Raw genomic sequence first — 19,216 nt, forward strand, 5'->3', positions numbered from 1 at the left:
TAGTGGTATAGATCCGTTGACCTGAAGTTATATAGTATACCGTGCTTTAAATTGTGACTTAATGTATCACTATATGTTCTGGTTCTTATCTAGTGGTATAGATCCATTAACCTGAAGTTATATAGTATACCATGCTTTAAATTGACTTAATGTATCATTATATGTTCTGGTTCTTATCTAGTGGTATAGATCCATTAACCTGAAGTTATATAGTATACCGTGCTTTAAATTGTGACTTAATGTATCATTATATGTTCTGGTTCTTATCTAGTGGTAAAGATCCATTAACCTGAAGGTATATAGTATACCATGCTTTAAATTGTGACTTAATGTATCATTATATGTTCTGGTTCTTATCTAGTGGTATAGATCCATTAACCTGAAGGTATATAGTATACCATGCTTTAAATTGTGACTTAATGTATCATTATATGTTCTGGTTCTTATCTAGTGGTATAGATCCGTTGACCTGAAGTTATATAGTATACCGTGCTTTAAATTGTGACTTAATGTATCATTATACGTTCTGGTTCTTATCTAGTGGTATAGATCCGTTGACCTGAAGGTATATAGTATACCATGCTTTAAATTGTGACTTAATGTATCATTATATGTTCTGGTTCTGATCTAGTGGTATAGATCCATTAACCTGAAGGTATATAGTATACCAAGCTTTAAATTGTGACTTAATGTATCATTATATGTTCTGGTTCTTATCTAGTGGTACAGATCCATTAACCTGAAGGTATATAGTATACCGTGCTTTAAATTGTGACTTAATGTATCATTATATGTTCTGGTTCTTATCTAGTGGTATAGATCCATTAACCTGAAGTTATATAGTATACCAAGCTTTAAATTGTGACTTAATGTATCATTATATGTTCTGGTTCTTATCTAGTGGTATAGATCCATTGACCTGAAGTTATATAGTATACCAAGCTTTAAATTGTGACTTAATGTATCATTATATGTTCTGGTTCTTATCTAGTGGTATAGATCTATTAACCTGAAGTTATATAGTATACCATGCTTTAAATTGTGACTTGATGTTCTGGTTCTTATCTAGTGGTACAGATCCATTGACCTGAAGGTATATAGTATACCATGCTTTAAATTGTGACTTAATGTATCATTATATGTTCTGGTTCTTATCTAGTGGTATAGATCCATTAACCTGAAGTTATATAGTATACCAAGCTTTAAATTGTGACTTAATGTATCATTATATGTTCTGGTTCTTATCTAGTGGTATAGATCCATTGACCTGAAGGTATATAGTATACCATGCTTTAAATTGTGACTTAATGTATCATATGTTCTGGTTCTTATCTAGTGGTATAGATCCATTGACCTGAAGGTATATAGTATACCATGCTTTAAATTGTGACTTAATGTATCATTATATGTTCTGGTTCTTATCTAGTGGTATAGATCCATTAACCTGAAGGTATATAGTATACCTTGCTTTAAATTGTGACTTAATGTATCATTATATGTTCTGGTTCTTATCTAGTGGTATAGATCCATTAACCTGAAGTTATATAGTATACCATGCTTTAAATTGTGACTTAATGTATCACTATATGTTCTGGTTCTTATCTAGTGGTATAGATCCATTAACCTGAAGGTATATAGTATACCATGCTTTAAATTGTGACTTAATGTATCATTATATGTTCTGGTTCTTATCTAGTGGTATAGATCTATTAACCTGAAGTTATATAGTATACCATGCTTTAAATTGTGACTTAATGTATCACTATATGTTCTGGTTCTTATCTAGTGGTATAGATCTATTAACCTGAAGGTATATAGTATACCATGCTTTAAATTGTGACTTAATGTATCATTATATGTTCTGGTTCTTATCTAGTGGTATAGATCCATTAACCTGAAGTTATATAGTATACCATGCTTTAAATTGTGACTTAATGTATCATTATATGTTCTGGTTCTTATCTAGTGGTATAGATCCATTGACCTGAAGTTATATAGTATACCGTGCTTTAAATTGTGACTTAATGTATCATTATATGTTCTGGTTCTTATCTAGTGGTATAGATCCATTAACCTGAAGTTATATAGTATACCATGCTTTAAATTGTGACTTAATGTATCATTATATGTTCTGGTTCTAATCTAGTGGTATAGATCCATTAACCTGAAGGTATATAGTATACCATGCTTTAAATTGTGACTTAAATGTATCATTATATGTTCTGGTTCTTATCTAGTGGTATAGATCCATTAACCTGAAGGTATATAGTATACCGTGCTTTAAATTGTGACTTAATGTATCATTATATGTTCTGGTTCTTATCTAGTGGTATAGATCTTAACCTGAAGGTATATAGTATACCGTGCTTTAAATTGTGACTTAATGTATCATTATATGTTCTGGTTCTTATCTAGTGGTATAGATCCATTAACCTGAAGGTATATAGTATACCATGCTTTAAATTGTGACTTAATGTATCATTATATGTTCTGGTTCTTATCTAGTGGTATAGATCCATTAACCTGAAGGTATATAGTATACCGTGCTTTAAATTGTGACTTAATGTATCATTATATGTTCTGGTTCTAATCTAGTGGTATAGATCCATTAACCTGAAGGTATATAGTATACCATGCTTTAAATTGTGACTTAATGTATCATAATAGGTTCTGGTTCTTATCTAGTGGTATAGATCCATTAACCTGAAGGTATATAGTATTAATTGATTTATTAAAAGTGTTTATAAAACTTTTCCTAGCCACACACAGTTGGGTTTGCAAATGAAACTATTCAATTTATTTATATAACAAGAATGTGTCTCCAGTACACGAATGCCCCATCTGCACTATCATTTTCTAAGCTCAGTGGACCGTGAAAATGGGGGGAAATCTCTAATTTGGCATTACAATTAGAAATATCATATCATAGGGAACAAGTGTATTAAGTTTCAAATTGATTGGACTTCAACTTCATCAAAAACTACCTTGACCAAAAACTTAAACCTGAAGCAGGATGAACAGACAGACAGACAGACGGACAGACCAGAAAACAAATGCTTATAAATGGGGCATAAAAATAAGAAGACGTGGTATGAGTGCCAATTCTCCACCAGATATGTCAATTTAATTATCAAATACATACTGAAATATAAAATCAAATTCGTAAACTGTTGCTTTGCATCACTCAAATTATAATTATTTTATCAAATATATGCTCATATCGCTTATTCCAAGATCTGTTTAACAGTAGTAAATTCCCATTTGAGAGAGCTATTGGTAATGTTAGGATTTGTAACTAAAATGAGTGTAATATCCCATCATTAGTTGCATATCAATTGTTTATTATGTTTACAATCACACATTTTGATGTAAACTTTTGAAAAATATTACTTAGAATGCATTAGAAGTGTACCTTCAGTAACAAGTTAGGATTGTTGACAATAAATACACCAACACCTTCTTCCCCTACAGTACAGTTGTGGGTCTGTCCATGGGTTATTCCACTATTGTCTGGGTCAGTGACTGTAACTATGCCAACAGCATCACCTATAGCTGCATCGTTGCTTACCTAAAAAAATATATCATTACTCTTCTTTAAATGCCATTCAGAAAACAAAACTACTTCTGAAATATTTCTCTGTGATTTGCAGAAAAATCAACACTTATTTAATGAACTGCCATTGCATGGATAAAAGCCTGGTTATAATTGTTAATTGAGTTTTTACTAAAGATTAACTTATCAAAAAACTTAAGAAAAAATAAGTTGGCTGTATACTGCTGGTATCACAAAAACTCACCATCATTAAAAGTCTGTAAAAATGAGGTCAACGTCATAGGACTTTTATCACAGTGAGTAATCTTTCCAAAAAACAGATATAGGAAGGACCTTATCTTCAAAAACAAAACCATTGAACCATGGAAATGAGGTCAAGCTCAGGCTGACAAAAACACCTTCCTATTATTCTATACAAGACATAATTATTGTTAATCTATGATTTAATTATTGTTTCTAATAAACTGAATCTTATCTGGAAACATAAGGTTGATCATTAATGATAAAGAATAACGTATATAGTAATTGATAACATACATCATATGATGATAACTCAATAGCTGAGGGTGCCTCATTCACATCTATCACATTAAAGTTGAAAGTTTTTATGAAATACTGAGATGGAACTCCATTGTCCTTGGATTTAATGGTCACATCATAACTCTGTTTCTTTTCATAGTCAACAGGTAACTGAGCAATCAACATTCCCTCCTTCACTGTGAAGAGTTCCCAGAATGTGATAACTTGGTAAATGTGTTGGTCATTCTCATCATCATCAAGTGATTCAAGTTGACCAATTTCAAAGCTTGGTGAATTTTCTGGTATGCTGGTTACTTCTCCGTCAAGTTCAATGTCCTAAAATAAAACAATTTTTTTACACTATTACTACTCTTTGTTTTTTTTTTATTTTGAAAAGTCATTATTAATTAATTTTTTTTTATAAATTTAAGAAAATGCTGCAAAGAAAATCTTGATCAAGCAAACAATTTGAAAAGTCATTCTGTATTTTTAATTCAGATAGCTATTCACTTTATCTTGATATTTCTTTTTTGAATTTTTGAAAATTTATTAGGGATGCCTTACATAGGTGCATGGCATTACAGATACATCTGGTGTAGGTTGATATCATCAGAGGTTATGTCTTGTAGTTGCTGAAAGAGTGTCAACAAATGTGCTAGCTAGATAGAAGAATCATGACTTGTAGTTGCTGAAAGAATGTCAACAAATGTGCTAGCTAGATAGAAGAATCATGACTTGTAGTTGGCAAGAAATCAACAGATGAGACACTTTATCAATTGGAATCCCTATAAAACCACATATACTGACCAACTTTAGAAATGCAACACTAGATTATTCTTTTTAATTCCCATTTTCAAATATACAATTTTTTGTAAACAAACTAATGAACAGAAAGTTCTTTCATTACTTCAATGTTTAAAACAAATTCCAGTTCGAAAGTTGAATTGACTTTGTCATTTTCAAAATTTAAATATTGAGGATTACACTGAAACCTTGGTTTTCCCTTACCAATGAACGTGTCACCTTCAAAAGCAATGACTGACTGTAACAAACTCAAAAATGATTGTCAGAAAGGTCAACCAATTCTTATTGGCACGTTTTGGATTTTGTTTTGCACCTTCTGATTTTGTCGTTGTTCCACCCATTACAATGGGATTTGGCAATCATGCAGTTGAAACTTTAGGGCTTTAAATGTTTTTCTGCGGTTGATTCTTTGGCAGTTCAGTTAATGGGAAACATTTATTGCATAAATCTGTGCAAAATGGCATTCAGCAATTTGATTAGAAATTGAGGTTGCGGCTGTAGACCTGTCTCGCAAATGATGTTGCATAATCAAATTCCATTGACATTGCATTGTTACTACATGTTGATCTGGTCATTGATGGTCTTCAACAAATCCAGTCTACCAGTATCATTCTTGGAAGGACAATAAGACAAATTTATGACGTCAAATTGTCTGGTTGCAGCACGTTCACGTTTCCTGTTTGCAGTAATCTAATGGATTGATTCAGTTTTTTATTCCTCAGTCTTTGCAATATGGAGATGCAACATTTTTTCACTGATTTAAGTGAGGCCAAGGATTGAAAAAAACTGTTTCCCAAAGCAATAAAATTGAAAAAAAATCTTTTATTGATTTGAAATTTCGCTTTTTGAAATTCAGGCAATCTAAATAATCCGGTTTGTTCAATAACCACAAGTCATTCAAATGTTGATTTTTTCGAAAGAGAAAGAAGTATGATAAGCATGAATAGTAGTTGTATGAGGATCAAACATAGTTTGGTAAAAAAAATCCACAAAACGAGTGTTGCGTTTTTAAAGTCGGTCAGTATAGGATCTTACCTTGTACATATTTCATAATTTGATCTTTGATTTTATTCAACATGGTTTAACCTCCTAGCTAACAAGATACTGGTCTGAATTGCCCATGTTTAAGCTTTACATTTGTATAAACTTACATATGGAGGCTCATTACAGTTGACTATATTAAAAACAAACTCCTGCTGAATTTGAAGACCAAGATGATCCTTTACCATGACAACAAGTCTATGAGATCTATGATCTGGATCTTCATAATTAACAATCTTGTTCAATAAAACATCAGTACTACACTGGGTGGTATATGGAGCTTCTGTTGACTGTAAACAAAACAAAAAACAATCTGTTAAGTACATTCTAGATGATCTATGTTTCATACATGTGATTCTTCCAGCGGGAGTCAAAATCTCCCGCTTTTCAGACCCTCTTCCGTCCATCCCGTTAAAATTTGAAATCTTCCGCTTTTGAAAATGTCAACCTCGTAAAATTTTCAATACACATTTTTGTTTACAAAATCGATAGGGACAGAGAAAAAGTCTGAGAAACTCGAAATTGATATGGGAAAAGTCCGAGAAAAACGGAAATTTCCTGTTGTGTCAAAACATAACATGAGGTCATAAAATAGGTAAAATCAGCCTGAGATGTTTAGGATTAAACTGTTTATATAGCAATAAATTAAAGATAATAGGCAATTTCTAGGTGACAACTAGCTAGTTTAAGACACAAGCCTGGTTGATTAAAAGTGAAATACTGACAAAGGATTAAATTGACTAATTGTACAAGTTGTATTTAAAACAACGGTGTAATTCACTATGTGATGCTGTTAATAATTTGGAACATTTACTGAACCTCAAAGACAAATGAAATCAACTCAAATATGATATTTATGGCTAGTTTTCTATCCAAGCCAATGGAATACCTATATAAGTATAGTTGTCTTGGACTATTCTGAAATTTCAGAATTTGACAAAATGCAAACTGTTTTTTTATCACCAAATCCCAGCAGCAAATAAAAGAAGACCAAGTATCTAGCCTAATTCAACTCTTTTAGATTTGATTTCAAATGGTGCAGATCCAGTACCAAGGGTCAAGACCATGCTTACTACACTTCATGCAAAGCTGACTATGGTGGCCCTAATGACTTGACCAAACTTATGGAGACAGCTACCAACCAGCAAGCCTACATATCTATCAATTTAACACCTTCTGTTACAAGCATGTTCAGTAGTGGTACCAAAGTTGACAATTTAGCTTAATCAGAGATACTTTTTGCCAACTATGTATGATGGCTGATCACTTTATCTTGAATTATACATAATGAATAAATTTTTGAAAACCCCCTTATCTTCTATTTTTATCAAGTAAAAATGGATATGCAGGTGTTGAAAGGAATGGAATTATTGTTCTTTTAACCAAAAAAAAAAGGAAGATATGCAGTTTAAACACACAAAAAAAACATTGTGTACGTCAATAAAAGGTCGATAATAAATCTCCAGTTATGAGACCCAAACTCTAGCTGAAAATTTCCAAATCTCCAGTTGTGGCTTGACAACTCTGTAACATGTATGATGTTTGTTGGGATCGTAAATGGTCACAGGATACTACTCTTTATAATTTACATATTTTCTTAAACCACATAAATGTTATCAAAATGGAAGAGTAAGAGTGCTAACAAAGATATTTTTATATTGTTAATACATCACTTCATATAAAGGTTATTCTGATCTAAATTTTCAACCTGTTTGCAATCTGGTGATGCAGATGACAGTTTAAAAATGTCACTTCCTGTTTCTATTAAGGTGAAGGTCAGTTTATCTGACTGGTCAGGATCAGATGTCATTAAAGTGCCTACAACATCATCAATTAGTGTGCATTCTGGAATTTCCATCTTTTTCACTTTTTCAGTTTCCAAAATTTTTACAGTTTCTGGTTTCTCATTTCTGTTAGTGACTGCTAAAGTGAAATTCTTTGCAATCTGAAAAAAATATTTCACAATTTGTTTTTTAAAATGATGAATGATACTCAAAATACAAAGGATATATACATTTAATGAAATATTAATTAAAAAAGGACTTGAAATATGGACCGAAATATGATAGATGGGACAATATCCCTAATGCGCCTTGAAATGAGGAACTCAAAAGTCATGTGTAAACAAAAAATCCCTGTGTTTTGATATTTGACACATTTCTATGATAAACAAATGACTGAGCTGAACCATTTGTGTTAATTTAGAAAGTAGGGGAACACAGAATAAATGTGTAAAAACTATGGAGTTATTAAGGTAGCACAATACAAAGATTTTATAACTCCAACTCCCAAGTCTTAAAATGCTGTAACTTTCTTAATTATGCTTGAAAATTTATAAAAGTGGTAGTTTTGGATAGCTAACAGATTACTCTTTCAAATTAATGAAATGTTAGTATTATGCAACAATTATGTAACCAATTATAATGTTAACTGTTTCTAAAATATTTTTCACCAAATTTCCACTTTCAAATGAAATTCTGCATAGGTATCCCTAGTGGGTTGATTTTATTTTATGTTGTTCCTATGGCCATTATCTACAAAAGGGTGTCTCAGATTTCAGATAGAATGTATGGAACAAATTTTACAAGCTAATTAAACATTATCTTCTTTTATGTGGTTAGGATGTTTACACTAATTAGAGATTTATGAGCGAATGGAATACCATAGAGACAATCTGAGACACCCTTTTGAAGCCCATGATGTGTTAAATAAGATTTCGTTAAAATTTTCTGTATACAAATGTAGTTAAAGAGATGATAGAGCTAAATTCATTCAAATGAACTTACCCAGATTTTGTCACTAATTACATAATAATTGATTACATAATGATTGCATAATAAAAATATTGCATTCATTTTAAAGATTAATCTTTTATCTATCTATATATACCTCTTTTATTATTTTCTATGCATTCATAAGAAAGTTACAGCATTTCAAAGGCTAGTGATTGGAAGTATAAAAATCTTTGTATTGTGCTACCTTAAATGTGTTCAAAGTATTAAATTTTCAAAGAACTTATTGTGTTAACAAGAGTGCACACACTGAAATGTCTCGCCTTCTTTACTGATCATTGATATTATGTTGATACTCCTAAATATAAAGCTTTATTACGACTGTCACATAAACTTAACATGAACCATGAAAATGAGGTCAAGGTCAGTTGAACCATATGCCAGGCAGACATTTACAGCTAACAATGCTTCCATACAACAAATATAGTAAACCTATTGCTTATAGTTTAAGAAAATAGACCAAAACACAAAAACTTAACACTGAGCAATAAACTGTGAAAACCAGGTCAAGGTAAAATAAAACCTGCACAACTGAAATATAGATCATAAAATATTTCCATACACCAAATATAGCTGACCTATGACATATAGTATTAGATAAAAAGACCAAACTCAAAAACTTAACTTTGACTACTGAACCATGAAAATGAGGTCACGGTCAGATGACATCTGCCCGCTAGACATGTACACCTTACAATCATTCCATACAACAAATATAGTAAACCTATTGCATAAAGTATGAGAAAAACAGACCAAAACACAAAAACTTAACTATAACCACTGAACCATGAAAATGAGGTCAAGGTCAGATGACATCTGCCCGCTAGACATGTACACCTTACAATCATTCCATACAACAAATATAGTAAACCTATTGCATAAAGTATGAGGAAAACAGACCAAAACACAAACACTTAACTATAACCACTGAACCATGAAAATGAGGTCAAGGTCAGATGACATCTGCCCGCTAGACGTGTGCACCTTACAATCATTCCATACAACAAATATAGTAAACCTATTGCATAAAGTATGAGAAAAACAGACCAAAACACAAAAACTTAACTATAACCACTGAACCATGAAAATGAGGTCAAGGTCAGATGACACCTGCCAGTTGGACATGTACACCTTACAGTCCTTCCATACACCGAATATACTAGACCTATTGCTTATAGTATCTGAGATATGGACTTGACCACCAAAACTTAACCTTGTTCACTGATCCATGAAATGAGGTCGAGGTCAAGTGAAAACTGTCTGACAGGCATGAGGACCTTGCAAGGTACGCACATACTAAATATAGTCATCCTATTACTTACAGTAAGAGAGAATTTAACATTACAAAAAATCTGAACTTTTTTTTCAAGTGGTCACTGAACCATGAAAATAAGGTCAAGGACTATGGATATATGACTGACGGAAACTTCGTAACATGAGGCATCTATATACAAAATATGAAGCATCCAGGTCTTCCACCTTCTAAAATATATAGCTTTTAAGAAGTGAGCTAACACCGCCGCTGCCGCCGTAGCCGCCGCCGGATCACTATCCCTATGTCGAGCTTTCTGCAACAAAAGTTGCAGGCTCGACAAAAATGGTATTTTTAACCATGAGGAGCTGCATCACAAAAGGATACTCGGGGTATGCTAACTTACGGGAAAAGTTATCTCACTTCGTACCCCGAAAATTTAACCACATATGTAAAAATGTCTCAGCTTCTAAAAGAGCCATCATACATATCCATGTTAATGATATGGACTGAGCAACAGAAGAAAACGTTACAATTACAGCCTATGGAGAACCTAATACACATCTTGACCCAGATGAGCGAGCTTCAACAAAAAAAATCCTAAATTTTACCAGTATGTAAATTTTATTATCCTACACCTTACAGTACATGACAACAAATTACAGTATGGAATTGATCAGAAATTCAGACTGACGCTCTTTCAACTTAATGCAAACTTACTGAAGAGCATCTTTTAATGATAATTTTAATAACTTACTGACTTAACAGGAAACCCATCATCTGACACTTGGACTTGAAATGTTACGCTGGGTGTGGATTCATAATCAACTGCTCCACTAACAACTACAGTGTTGCCAGTTACAGAGAAGTAGTTTCCCTTGCACATTAAATATGACAATGTCTGACCATTATCTTCATCCTCCGCAGATAAAGTACCAACTACTGTACCTAAGGGGGAATTCTCTGCTATACTCTCAGCTAAAATAGATAATAATTTTCTAGATTTAGCTTATAAAACTTAATGCAAATACATTTATGGGATAAATTTTAACATAAAATACGAATAAGGCAAGCAAGATGAATGGCATCCAAATTACATACAATTCTCAAACAAGATAGCTCTTATAATGTGGTTAATGAAAATAAAAATTTGGAACACCATAATTGTTTTAGACCAAAAATATAATAATATCTTCCCTACATAGGGAAAAATTTTAAAATTGAAATATACAAAAAATGTCTTATATTTGTAAAGAGTCATAATAATAAGATAAATTCAATATTTTATTTCATTAAGATAATAAGTCCTTCAAATGAATTGCATTCCTGTCTCAAAATATGCATATTTCATTAAAGATTTAATGTTTTCTGCTATATTTCAATCCAAGATGGTGCAATAGCCTCCAATCTACCTTAAATTGAGACATACAACAAAGAGATCGATGTTTTTACCTGACAATGTCAAATCAGTTGGGGAGTCGTTATCATCAGTTATCTCTATAATGAAGGTGACATCCTTTGTCAGGGGTGGTGTACCATTGTCCTGTACTGTTATAGAGATAGAGTATGTCCTCTCCTTCTCAAAGTTAAAATCAGCATCATCAACCTTAAATACATCAAAATCTCATAAAATTTGTATCATCAACCCTGATCAATTTTAAAAAGAAACACTCAAATGTCTGCATTTTAAACTAAGTACAACAAAATCACTCAAAGTCTGCATTGATTTTTTTCAATCATATTCACTCAAAGAATACGTCATTAACTTAAGTACAATAAAAGAACAGCTTTTCAATGCCCCACATTACACATATTTTATCTGTCCAAGGGCAATAACTCAACAATTTAATTTGTTGAAGTGTCAATTTATACTTACAACAACATGACCATCCTGTATTGTAAATCTTCCCTCAGCATTGTCTGTAATAGTATATGTAAATGTTTGTTTCTCTCCCCCTTCATTATCGGGATCTATTGCTATCAATTGGCCAACTTTATCTCCGGATTTACTGCTCTCAGATATCTACATCAAGCCAAAGTAATTTAAAAAGAACAATATGTACAACAAAATAGACGTTTTATGACAACATGTATTGGAGAACAATCTAGAATTTATGATAGTAGTTGTCATTTGATGACCAGTATCAAATTATAATCAACTGCATTTTGGAGTATGTTTAAAAAAATTTCAAACAAGAATGTGTCCATAGTACACGGATGCCCCACTCGCACTATCATTTTACATGTTCAGCGGACCGTGAAATTGGGGTCAATACTTTAATTTGGCATTAAAATTAGAAAGATCATATCATAGGGAACATGTGTACTAAGTTTCAAGTTGATTGGACTTCAACTTCATCAAAATTCCTTGACCAAAAATTTTAACCTGAAGCGGGACGAAACGACGCACGGACAACGAACGAACGGATGGACTGACGAAAGAACTGACGCACAGACCAGAAAACATAATGCCCCTCTACTATCTTAGGTGGGGCATAAAAAAGAACGCCAAAAAATAAATTTCCTTAATCCATTCATTCAACAATAATCGATAGAATTTTTTTTTTGTAAAATTGCTAAACAGATATAAGAAGCAATTTAAATCCGAATTGATATCCATTAAATCAACCAAAAATAATGAAATTTCTCTCGTTTCAGTTCATATTATAAAAAAAACTTGCAGAAAATTGATTTTTGAAAGTCTAACTTTCTGACCATACTTACTTTATTATTGGACAGTCTAACAGAGGAAACTGGCTCGTTCACATCAGTTACAGTCACGATGAAAACTTTGTCATAGTGTAATGGATTAGGTTCCCCACTATCTGTTACCCTGATAGTGATCTCATGTTTTATCTGTTTCTCATAGTCCAACTCGGCTGCTGAGGTCACCTTCAAACAAACAAACTCCATCAGCAATTTTTCTTTTATTTCAGAATACAAAACCTGACAACTGGGAAAGTGCTTTTCTGATGTAAAGTATATTTTAGGTTTTTTTTTCTCCCATAATACATCACAGAAATCATTTGCAAATGTATAACTGTTTAGATTACATGTAATCTGTTCATTTACCAATAGACTTGCATAACTTTGAGAGGCTTGAATAAGACCTTTACAAAATAAATATTATCTAAACATGTGAGTGCTTTGCATATAATTGAAGAAATCACAAATCTCTATTATATTGCCAATGTGAAGAATATTTTGTTGAGACCTTTGAAAGTCATCATTGGCCTTACTTATAGCCAATGGAAATGTTTCAATTATCTTAGACATTGTAGGATAGGCCAGGCAAATTTGGACATTCTTAGTAGCACTAATTATTATCACACTTCTTTAATGTTATAATGGAATATCTCCTCCCATCAGCAATTAATAACATATTATAGAGAATTATAAATACCAACCCGTCAGAATAAAGCAAAGTTATTTATAACTTACCTTCAGTTTATTATGTGCTATGTAGAAAAACTTGGATCCTGATAGAATGGTAAAGCTATGTGTTTGTATTGTGTCTGGGTCAATCGCTGATAAGGTTGCCATAACAACATCAACAGAGTTTTCTGGGATATCTAAAGTGCCATCCACTATAATGTCCTGAAATTATAAGAAATAAAAAGTAATCAGGTTTTTTCTTTCATTGAAATTTTAACTTAATGTTACCGGGTACTTAAAAAAAACAAACTGATTTATAAAATATATATTTCTTTCATCACAGCTTAAAATCATGAAAGATTAATATAAAAAGGCTTTCATAAGGGATGATATGTTTTTCTAAACCTAAAAACAAATATTGACAAAGTCTAAAGTCTGAAAATTATTTAGAAAATTATCTAAAAAAAGATGAATTTTAAATAAAAGATTTATTATCTTGTACAAAATAAAACTTACACTAGGTGCATCATTAGCATCACTGATAGTTAGTGTACTTTGATGAATGATCTTAGACCCCTCATTGTCAACTGCATAAAACAAGAGGCTCACTGATGTTTCAGTCTCAAAATCAAATGTTTCAGAACTCCTCACATCTGCTGTACATCTAATACCCTGTGTAAAATACATTTATATATTGATTTTGTTATCTTCATACATACATGAAAACAAGAATAAAAGTATCTTATCGAGTGTGAGCAGAAATATCAGATCTTAACGAATACAAACAATTCAATATATAGCATGTAAACATAGGATTACTTAAATATCAATTTGGCCCCTTATATATATCGCCAAAACTATTCTTGCTGATTAACTTTAGCTGGTAGTTGCTATCTATCTATTATGTTTTTCATATTAATAGGCAAAAAATGCAAACAAATGGTAAATATCGTCATTCAAAGGCAATTATTCTTGTAAAAATCAATTGTCAATTTCAGCAATGTTGACTTATTTGTAGGTCTTGTCTGTTGATCATGTCTGCTAATTTGTAGTTTGGGGTAGACAGTTTGAAGAATCAGAAGATAGTATGGAAACAGGAAATGTGCCAAAAGAGACAACAACCCGACTAAGAATGCAGAAAACAGTTTAAGGACACCAATCTCACACCCAGAGTAGGGCTTCAGCTGGCCTTTTAACAATAAAGTTTATTCAGCGTAATGAACTGGAGCAGAATAAAAATATACTAGATGAATATCAAATGTTCAATAATTTTTGACTGTTTTTGGTCATCAATTCATGCAATGTATCTTGGATTACCTGAGTTAAGGGAATGCAATTTTGGTTGTATAGTTTGACCTTTGTGGAGGTTGAACCAAAGGTAACTGTGTCTGTTACATCATGATCTAATACAATTAATCGACCAATCAAAGTCTCTGTTGGTTTGTTCTCATCAATGATTGGTCTGTTTGTTTGGAATGATGGTGTCTGCCCAGAAACTGATTTTAAAGCTAGGCCAAATGGTGGTTCATTTACATTCCTCACTGACAATACAAAATCTCTAGAAATCTGAAAAAGGAAGCCAATGATGTATAATAAATTTACTGATTGTTACTTTAAAAAAAAAACCTTAAACATGACAAATTTCATGAAGTAGAAGACATGTGGTGTTTAAAAATAAAATATTTTTATGAAAGTGAAAGGCTTGTCAAATTTCATGACATATGTATTTCTTTTATTGATACCATGGTTTTTTGTTTTAATCTGATAAAAAACAGCTGAAAAAAAATTTGATATAATATTTAAAAAATAAAAAACTTAATGCAATTTTTACATGAAAGTTAAAGTGTATTAAAAATACTGGTATTGCTCTCTTTGTTAGAAGCATTCTACTGTATAACATTTTCATACATCAAATTAATTAATCTTACATTTTCATTGGTAGTTCAAGATTCACGGTATTTAAAGTTACCTGTTTGGGATCTGCTCTACTATCAGTTGCCTGTACTGTTATGGTATAACTTGACTTTGTCTCATAATTGAGTTCTTTATTTAGTTTGATAGCATTATCTACAATAATGAATGTATCCTCAGATTCGGCAGTCAAACTGTATGTATATGTGTCATCGATATCCTGATCTTCTACCTATCAACAAAAGATATAAAACATTTAATACTGGAACTTCTGTTAAAATTTCTAGCATCAAATTTTACTAAATTTCACATAAAATTCATGTTATATTATTTTCAAATTTCTGAAGAAAAGCTGTTAAAAAAAATAGTTAAAATTTATTTGTAATCATTTTTCTTTTATATGTTCTATAATTCTGTTTGATCTGTTGTTGAAAACCCCTTAACAAAAAAATTACACAATTGAGATGGTAAAACATAAACTATAACAAATATCTAGACTTATACAATTTTGACATGATAATATCTATTTCTTACTGAGTATAGCAACTTAATCTTATTGATAGTGTGGCCAAATTCCTTATTTGTGTAGCCAATTTCTGTACTATTTGTGAGTGCAATTTCCTTACTATTTGTGAGTGCAATTTCTTTACTATTTGTGTAGCCACTTGACTTACTCTTAGGGTTGTACTTTATTTACTATTAGCCACTTGACTTACTTTTAGTGTAGCCACTTGACTAACTGTTAGTGTTTCCACTTGACTTACTGTTAGTGTAGCCATTTGACTTACCATTAGGTCAGCCACTTTACTTACTGGGAGTGTAGCCACTTTACATACTGTTAGTCTTGCCACTTGACTTACCATTAGGTCAGCCACTTTACTTACTGTTAGGTCAGCCACTTTACATACTGTTAGTGTTGCCTCTTGACTTACCGTTAGATCAGCCACTTTACTTACTGGTAGTGTAGCCACTTTACATACTGTTAGTGTTGCCACTTGACTGACTGTTAGGTCAGCCACTTTACTTACTGTTATTGTAGCCACTTTACTTCCTATGGGTAAATTTTCTGGTAGATTTTCAGCTTTCATAGCAAGGTTATAAGGTGAGTCATTATCATCATCCACATCCACAGTCAAAGTAAACTCTTTACTCATTGGTTGGTTTCCACTGTCTGTTACCCTGACACCAATACTATGGCTAGTAGAAGATTCAAAGTCAAGTAGACACTTCTCATTTCCTTTGGTTTCACAATCCTCTCCCATGGATTTAACCTATATTTATAATTTTTATGAGCTTATCTAAATGTTTACAACTGCATCATATTGCTTAGGCCTTTTTTTTTTAATTAGTTGGTTTACGGACAACTAGTGTCAAAGGTTAGGGTCGGAGGAGGTAAAAAAAATAAAAATAAAATAGCAATCTTAGATTTTTTTTTTGTTCACGTATAACTGTTCTGAAAAATTTGAGTTGGAGGAAAAAAAAAAAAAAAATGCTGTTCATTCATGACATTACAGGGGTTGAGGAGGAGAAATAGTTTAGCTCTTATCTTGATATGCTTTGCATTTGATGGATGGATGGTCAATTGTTGTTTAATGTCTAGTGGCTAATCAGATGCATAATTAGGATGAGAATATGATAATGAGAAATGAAATGCTAAACTGATACACTGAGCCAGAATTTAAATGTGGTAGCTCACAAGGTAACAGTTCCCCCAAAGATATGTTACCTTACCCAAACACATTATTCTGACTCCTTTAATAATTGCAATTGCAGCGTGCTTGGCGAAGAAGCAGCAGATACCAATTTTTAAGTCTTTGATTTGACCGGGAAGTATAAGGGTCTACTGATTTATATTTCATTCTTGTTCATTGGGTTGAGGTCTCATTGACATATTCCACATTACCATTCTTTAAAATTCTATATTATAAAACCATGTATTTGTATGTATATACCTTTGAGTTGGCAATGCGTCGTATTTTTTCTGTGCTTTGAGTAGGATTGAAAAAGCATTAACTTTATCATCCATGTTCAGCTTTGCACTTTTTTCTGGAGGTGCTCCTTCATTTACATCAACAAATATAATTTTTGCCCCAAAGGACGCAAGCACTTCTACGGGTGTACTGGTAGGGGTGTCTGCCCTAGTTTTGTTTGGTGGCGAAACTGTTTGTACCTTGACAATGGCAACATTTTCATCAGCCATATTGTCGAATATGGCATCGCCGATTGTTTGCTTAGGTTTGCATTTGATAAAAGTGCTCTCAGTACGTTGACCATCAAAGTTAATATTCAACTGAAAGTAGATGAAGCCGTCAGACTCCATGGTCCTCCCTCGTTGGGTTTTTGAATTCGTCTGCGTCATTTCGAAGCTTTTCAAAATACGCCGTTCACTACAAACGCTTTATTGACACAGACAAAACGTTTTGGAACGCCTCGGATTTTTTTATTCACAGCACTCGAAAAATCGGGTCGGCGGAATAAAAAACAACACGAAATCAAAATTTTAATTTTATTTCACTTTTAAACAAAATCGGGTCGGCGGATCCGTAAACCAACTAATTAAAAAAAAAAGGCCTTATTTTACATTTATTTATTATTAACTGTATAAAGACTAATCACAAACAAGAATGTGTCCATAGTACACGGATGCCCCACTCCCACTATCATTTTCTATGTTCAGTGGACTGTGAAATTGGGGTCAAAACTTTAATTTGGAATTAAAATTAGAAAGATCATATCATAGGGAACATGTGTACTAAGTTTCAAGTTGATGTAACTTTAACTTCATCAAAAACTACCTTGACCAAAAACTTTAACCTGAACTTTGCACTATCATTTTCTATGTTCAGTGGACCATGAAATTGGGGTCAAAACTATAATTTGGCATTAAAATTAGAAAGATCATATCATGGGGAACATGTGTATTAAGTTTCAAGTTGATTGGACTTCAGCTTCATCAAAAACTACCTCGACCAAAAACTTTAACCGGACGGACGAACGGAGGCACAGACCAGAAAACATAATGCCCTCTACTATCGTAGGTGGGGCATAAAAAGGTAAAACTTAATTATTGTACTTAAAATGATATTTTTTCTTTTCTTTGCTAGACATGATTATTCCAAGAGAAAGAAAATTCATAAAATGAAGAAAATTACAATAAGAAAGGAGAGTATTGAATGTCAATAAATAAATGAGACGATCATATTACAGATACCTTGAGAACATTTCCTTCTACTAGAAATCTGCCATCAGCATTGTCAGTCAGTTCATATGTAAAAGTCTGGTTTTTGTCAGGATCTTCTGTTCCCAGATTTCCAACTGCTGTTCCTACTGCACTCATTTCTAAAACCTGTAAAACGGAAACCAGATATAATGCAACTCACAAAGTCAGAGTTCAGGTTAATGAATTTATCAGATATAACAACATGACTTTGTATCACATTTAATGATACAAGTTCCTTTACTGAATGTTTAACCTACCCACATTCATTAATATGCTATATACTGTATTAAGGTGGTTTGGGAGTCTAAAATAAAAATGATAGAATTTGTTCATACTTTGCCAAAACGTTGTATCTATTGATACATGTTGAACAAGAATGTGTCCACAGTACACGGATGCCCCACTCACACTATCATTTTCTATGTTTAAAGGACTGTGAAATTGGAATAAATTCTCTAATTTGGCATTAAAATTAGAATGATCTTATCAAAGGGAACATGTATACTAAGTTTCAAGTTGATTGGACTTCTACTTTATCAAAAACTACCTTGACCAAAAACTTTAACCTGAAATTTGCACTATCATTTTCTATGTTCAGTGAACCGTAAAATTGGGGTCAAAACTCTAATTTGGCATTTAAATTAGAAAGATCATATCATAGGGCACATGTATACTAAGTTTCAAGTTGATTGGACTTCAACTTCATCAAAAACTACCTTGACCAAAAACTTTAACCTGAAGCCAAAAAC

General features: G+C 32.3%; 1 protein-coding gene across 4 annotated transcripts in view; it reads right to left on the reverse strand.

Moving 5' to 3' along the window:
* The window catches only part of LOC143067105 (protocadherin Fat 4-like), a 75,645-nt gene that overhangs the window by 35,704 nt on the left and 20,725 nt on the right, over positions 1-19,216 (reverse strand). For all 4 annotated transcript variants that reach the window (XM_076240147.1, XM_076240145.1, XM_076240148.1 and 1 more), the window contains exons 11-24: positions 18,459-18,593; positions 16,276-16,518; positions 15,306-15,479; positions 14,654-14,902; positions 13,853-14,008; positions 13,403-13,558; positions 12,686-12,853; positions 11,838-11,984; positions 11,414-11,567; positions 10,719-10,939; positions 7,626-7,862; positions 6,028-6,207; positions 4,091-4,408; positions 3,413-3,568 (exon numbers count right to left, since the gene is read on the reverse strand). In XM_076240147.1, the coding sequence (XP_076096262.1) occupies positions 3,413-3,568; positions 4,091-4,408; positions 6,028-6,207; positions 7,626-7,862; positions 10,719-10,939; positions 11,414-11,567; positions 11,838-11,984; positions 12,686-12,853; positions 13,403-13,558; positions 13,853-14,008; positions 14,654-14,902; positions 15,306-15,479; positions 16,276-16,518; positions 18,459-18,593 (2,694 nt within the window). The remainder of the gene's footprint in view (positions 1-3,412; positions 3,569-4,090; positions 4,409-6,027; positions 6,208-7,625; positions 7,863-10,718; positions 10,940-11,413; positions 11,568-11,837; positions 11,985-12,685; positions 12,854-13,402; positions 13,559-13,852; positions 14,009-14,653; positions 14,903-15,305; positions 15,480-16,275; positions 16,519-18,458; positions 18,594-19,216) is intronic.

This window comes from Mytilus galloprovincialis, chromosome 3, assembly GCF_965363235.1.
Source record: "Mytilus galloprovincialis chromosome 3, xbMytGall1.hap1.1, whole genome shotgun sequence".
NCBI lineage: Eukaryota > Metazoa > Mollusca > Bivalvia > Mytilida > Mytilidae > Mytilus > Mytilus galloprovincialis.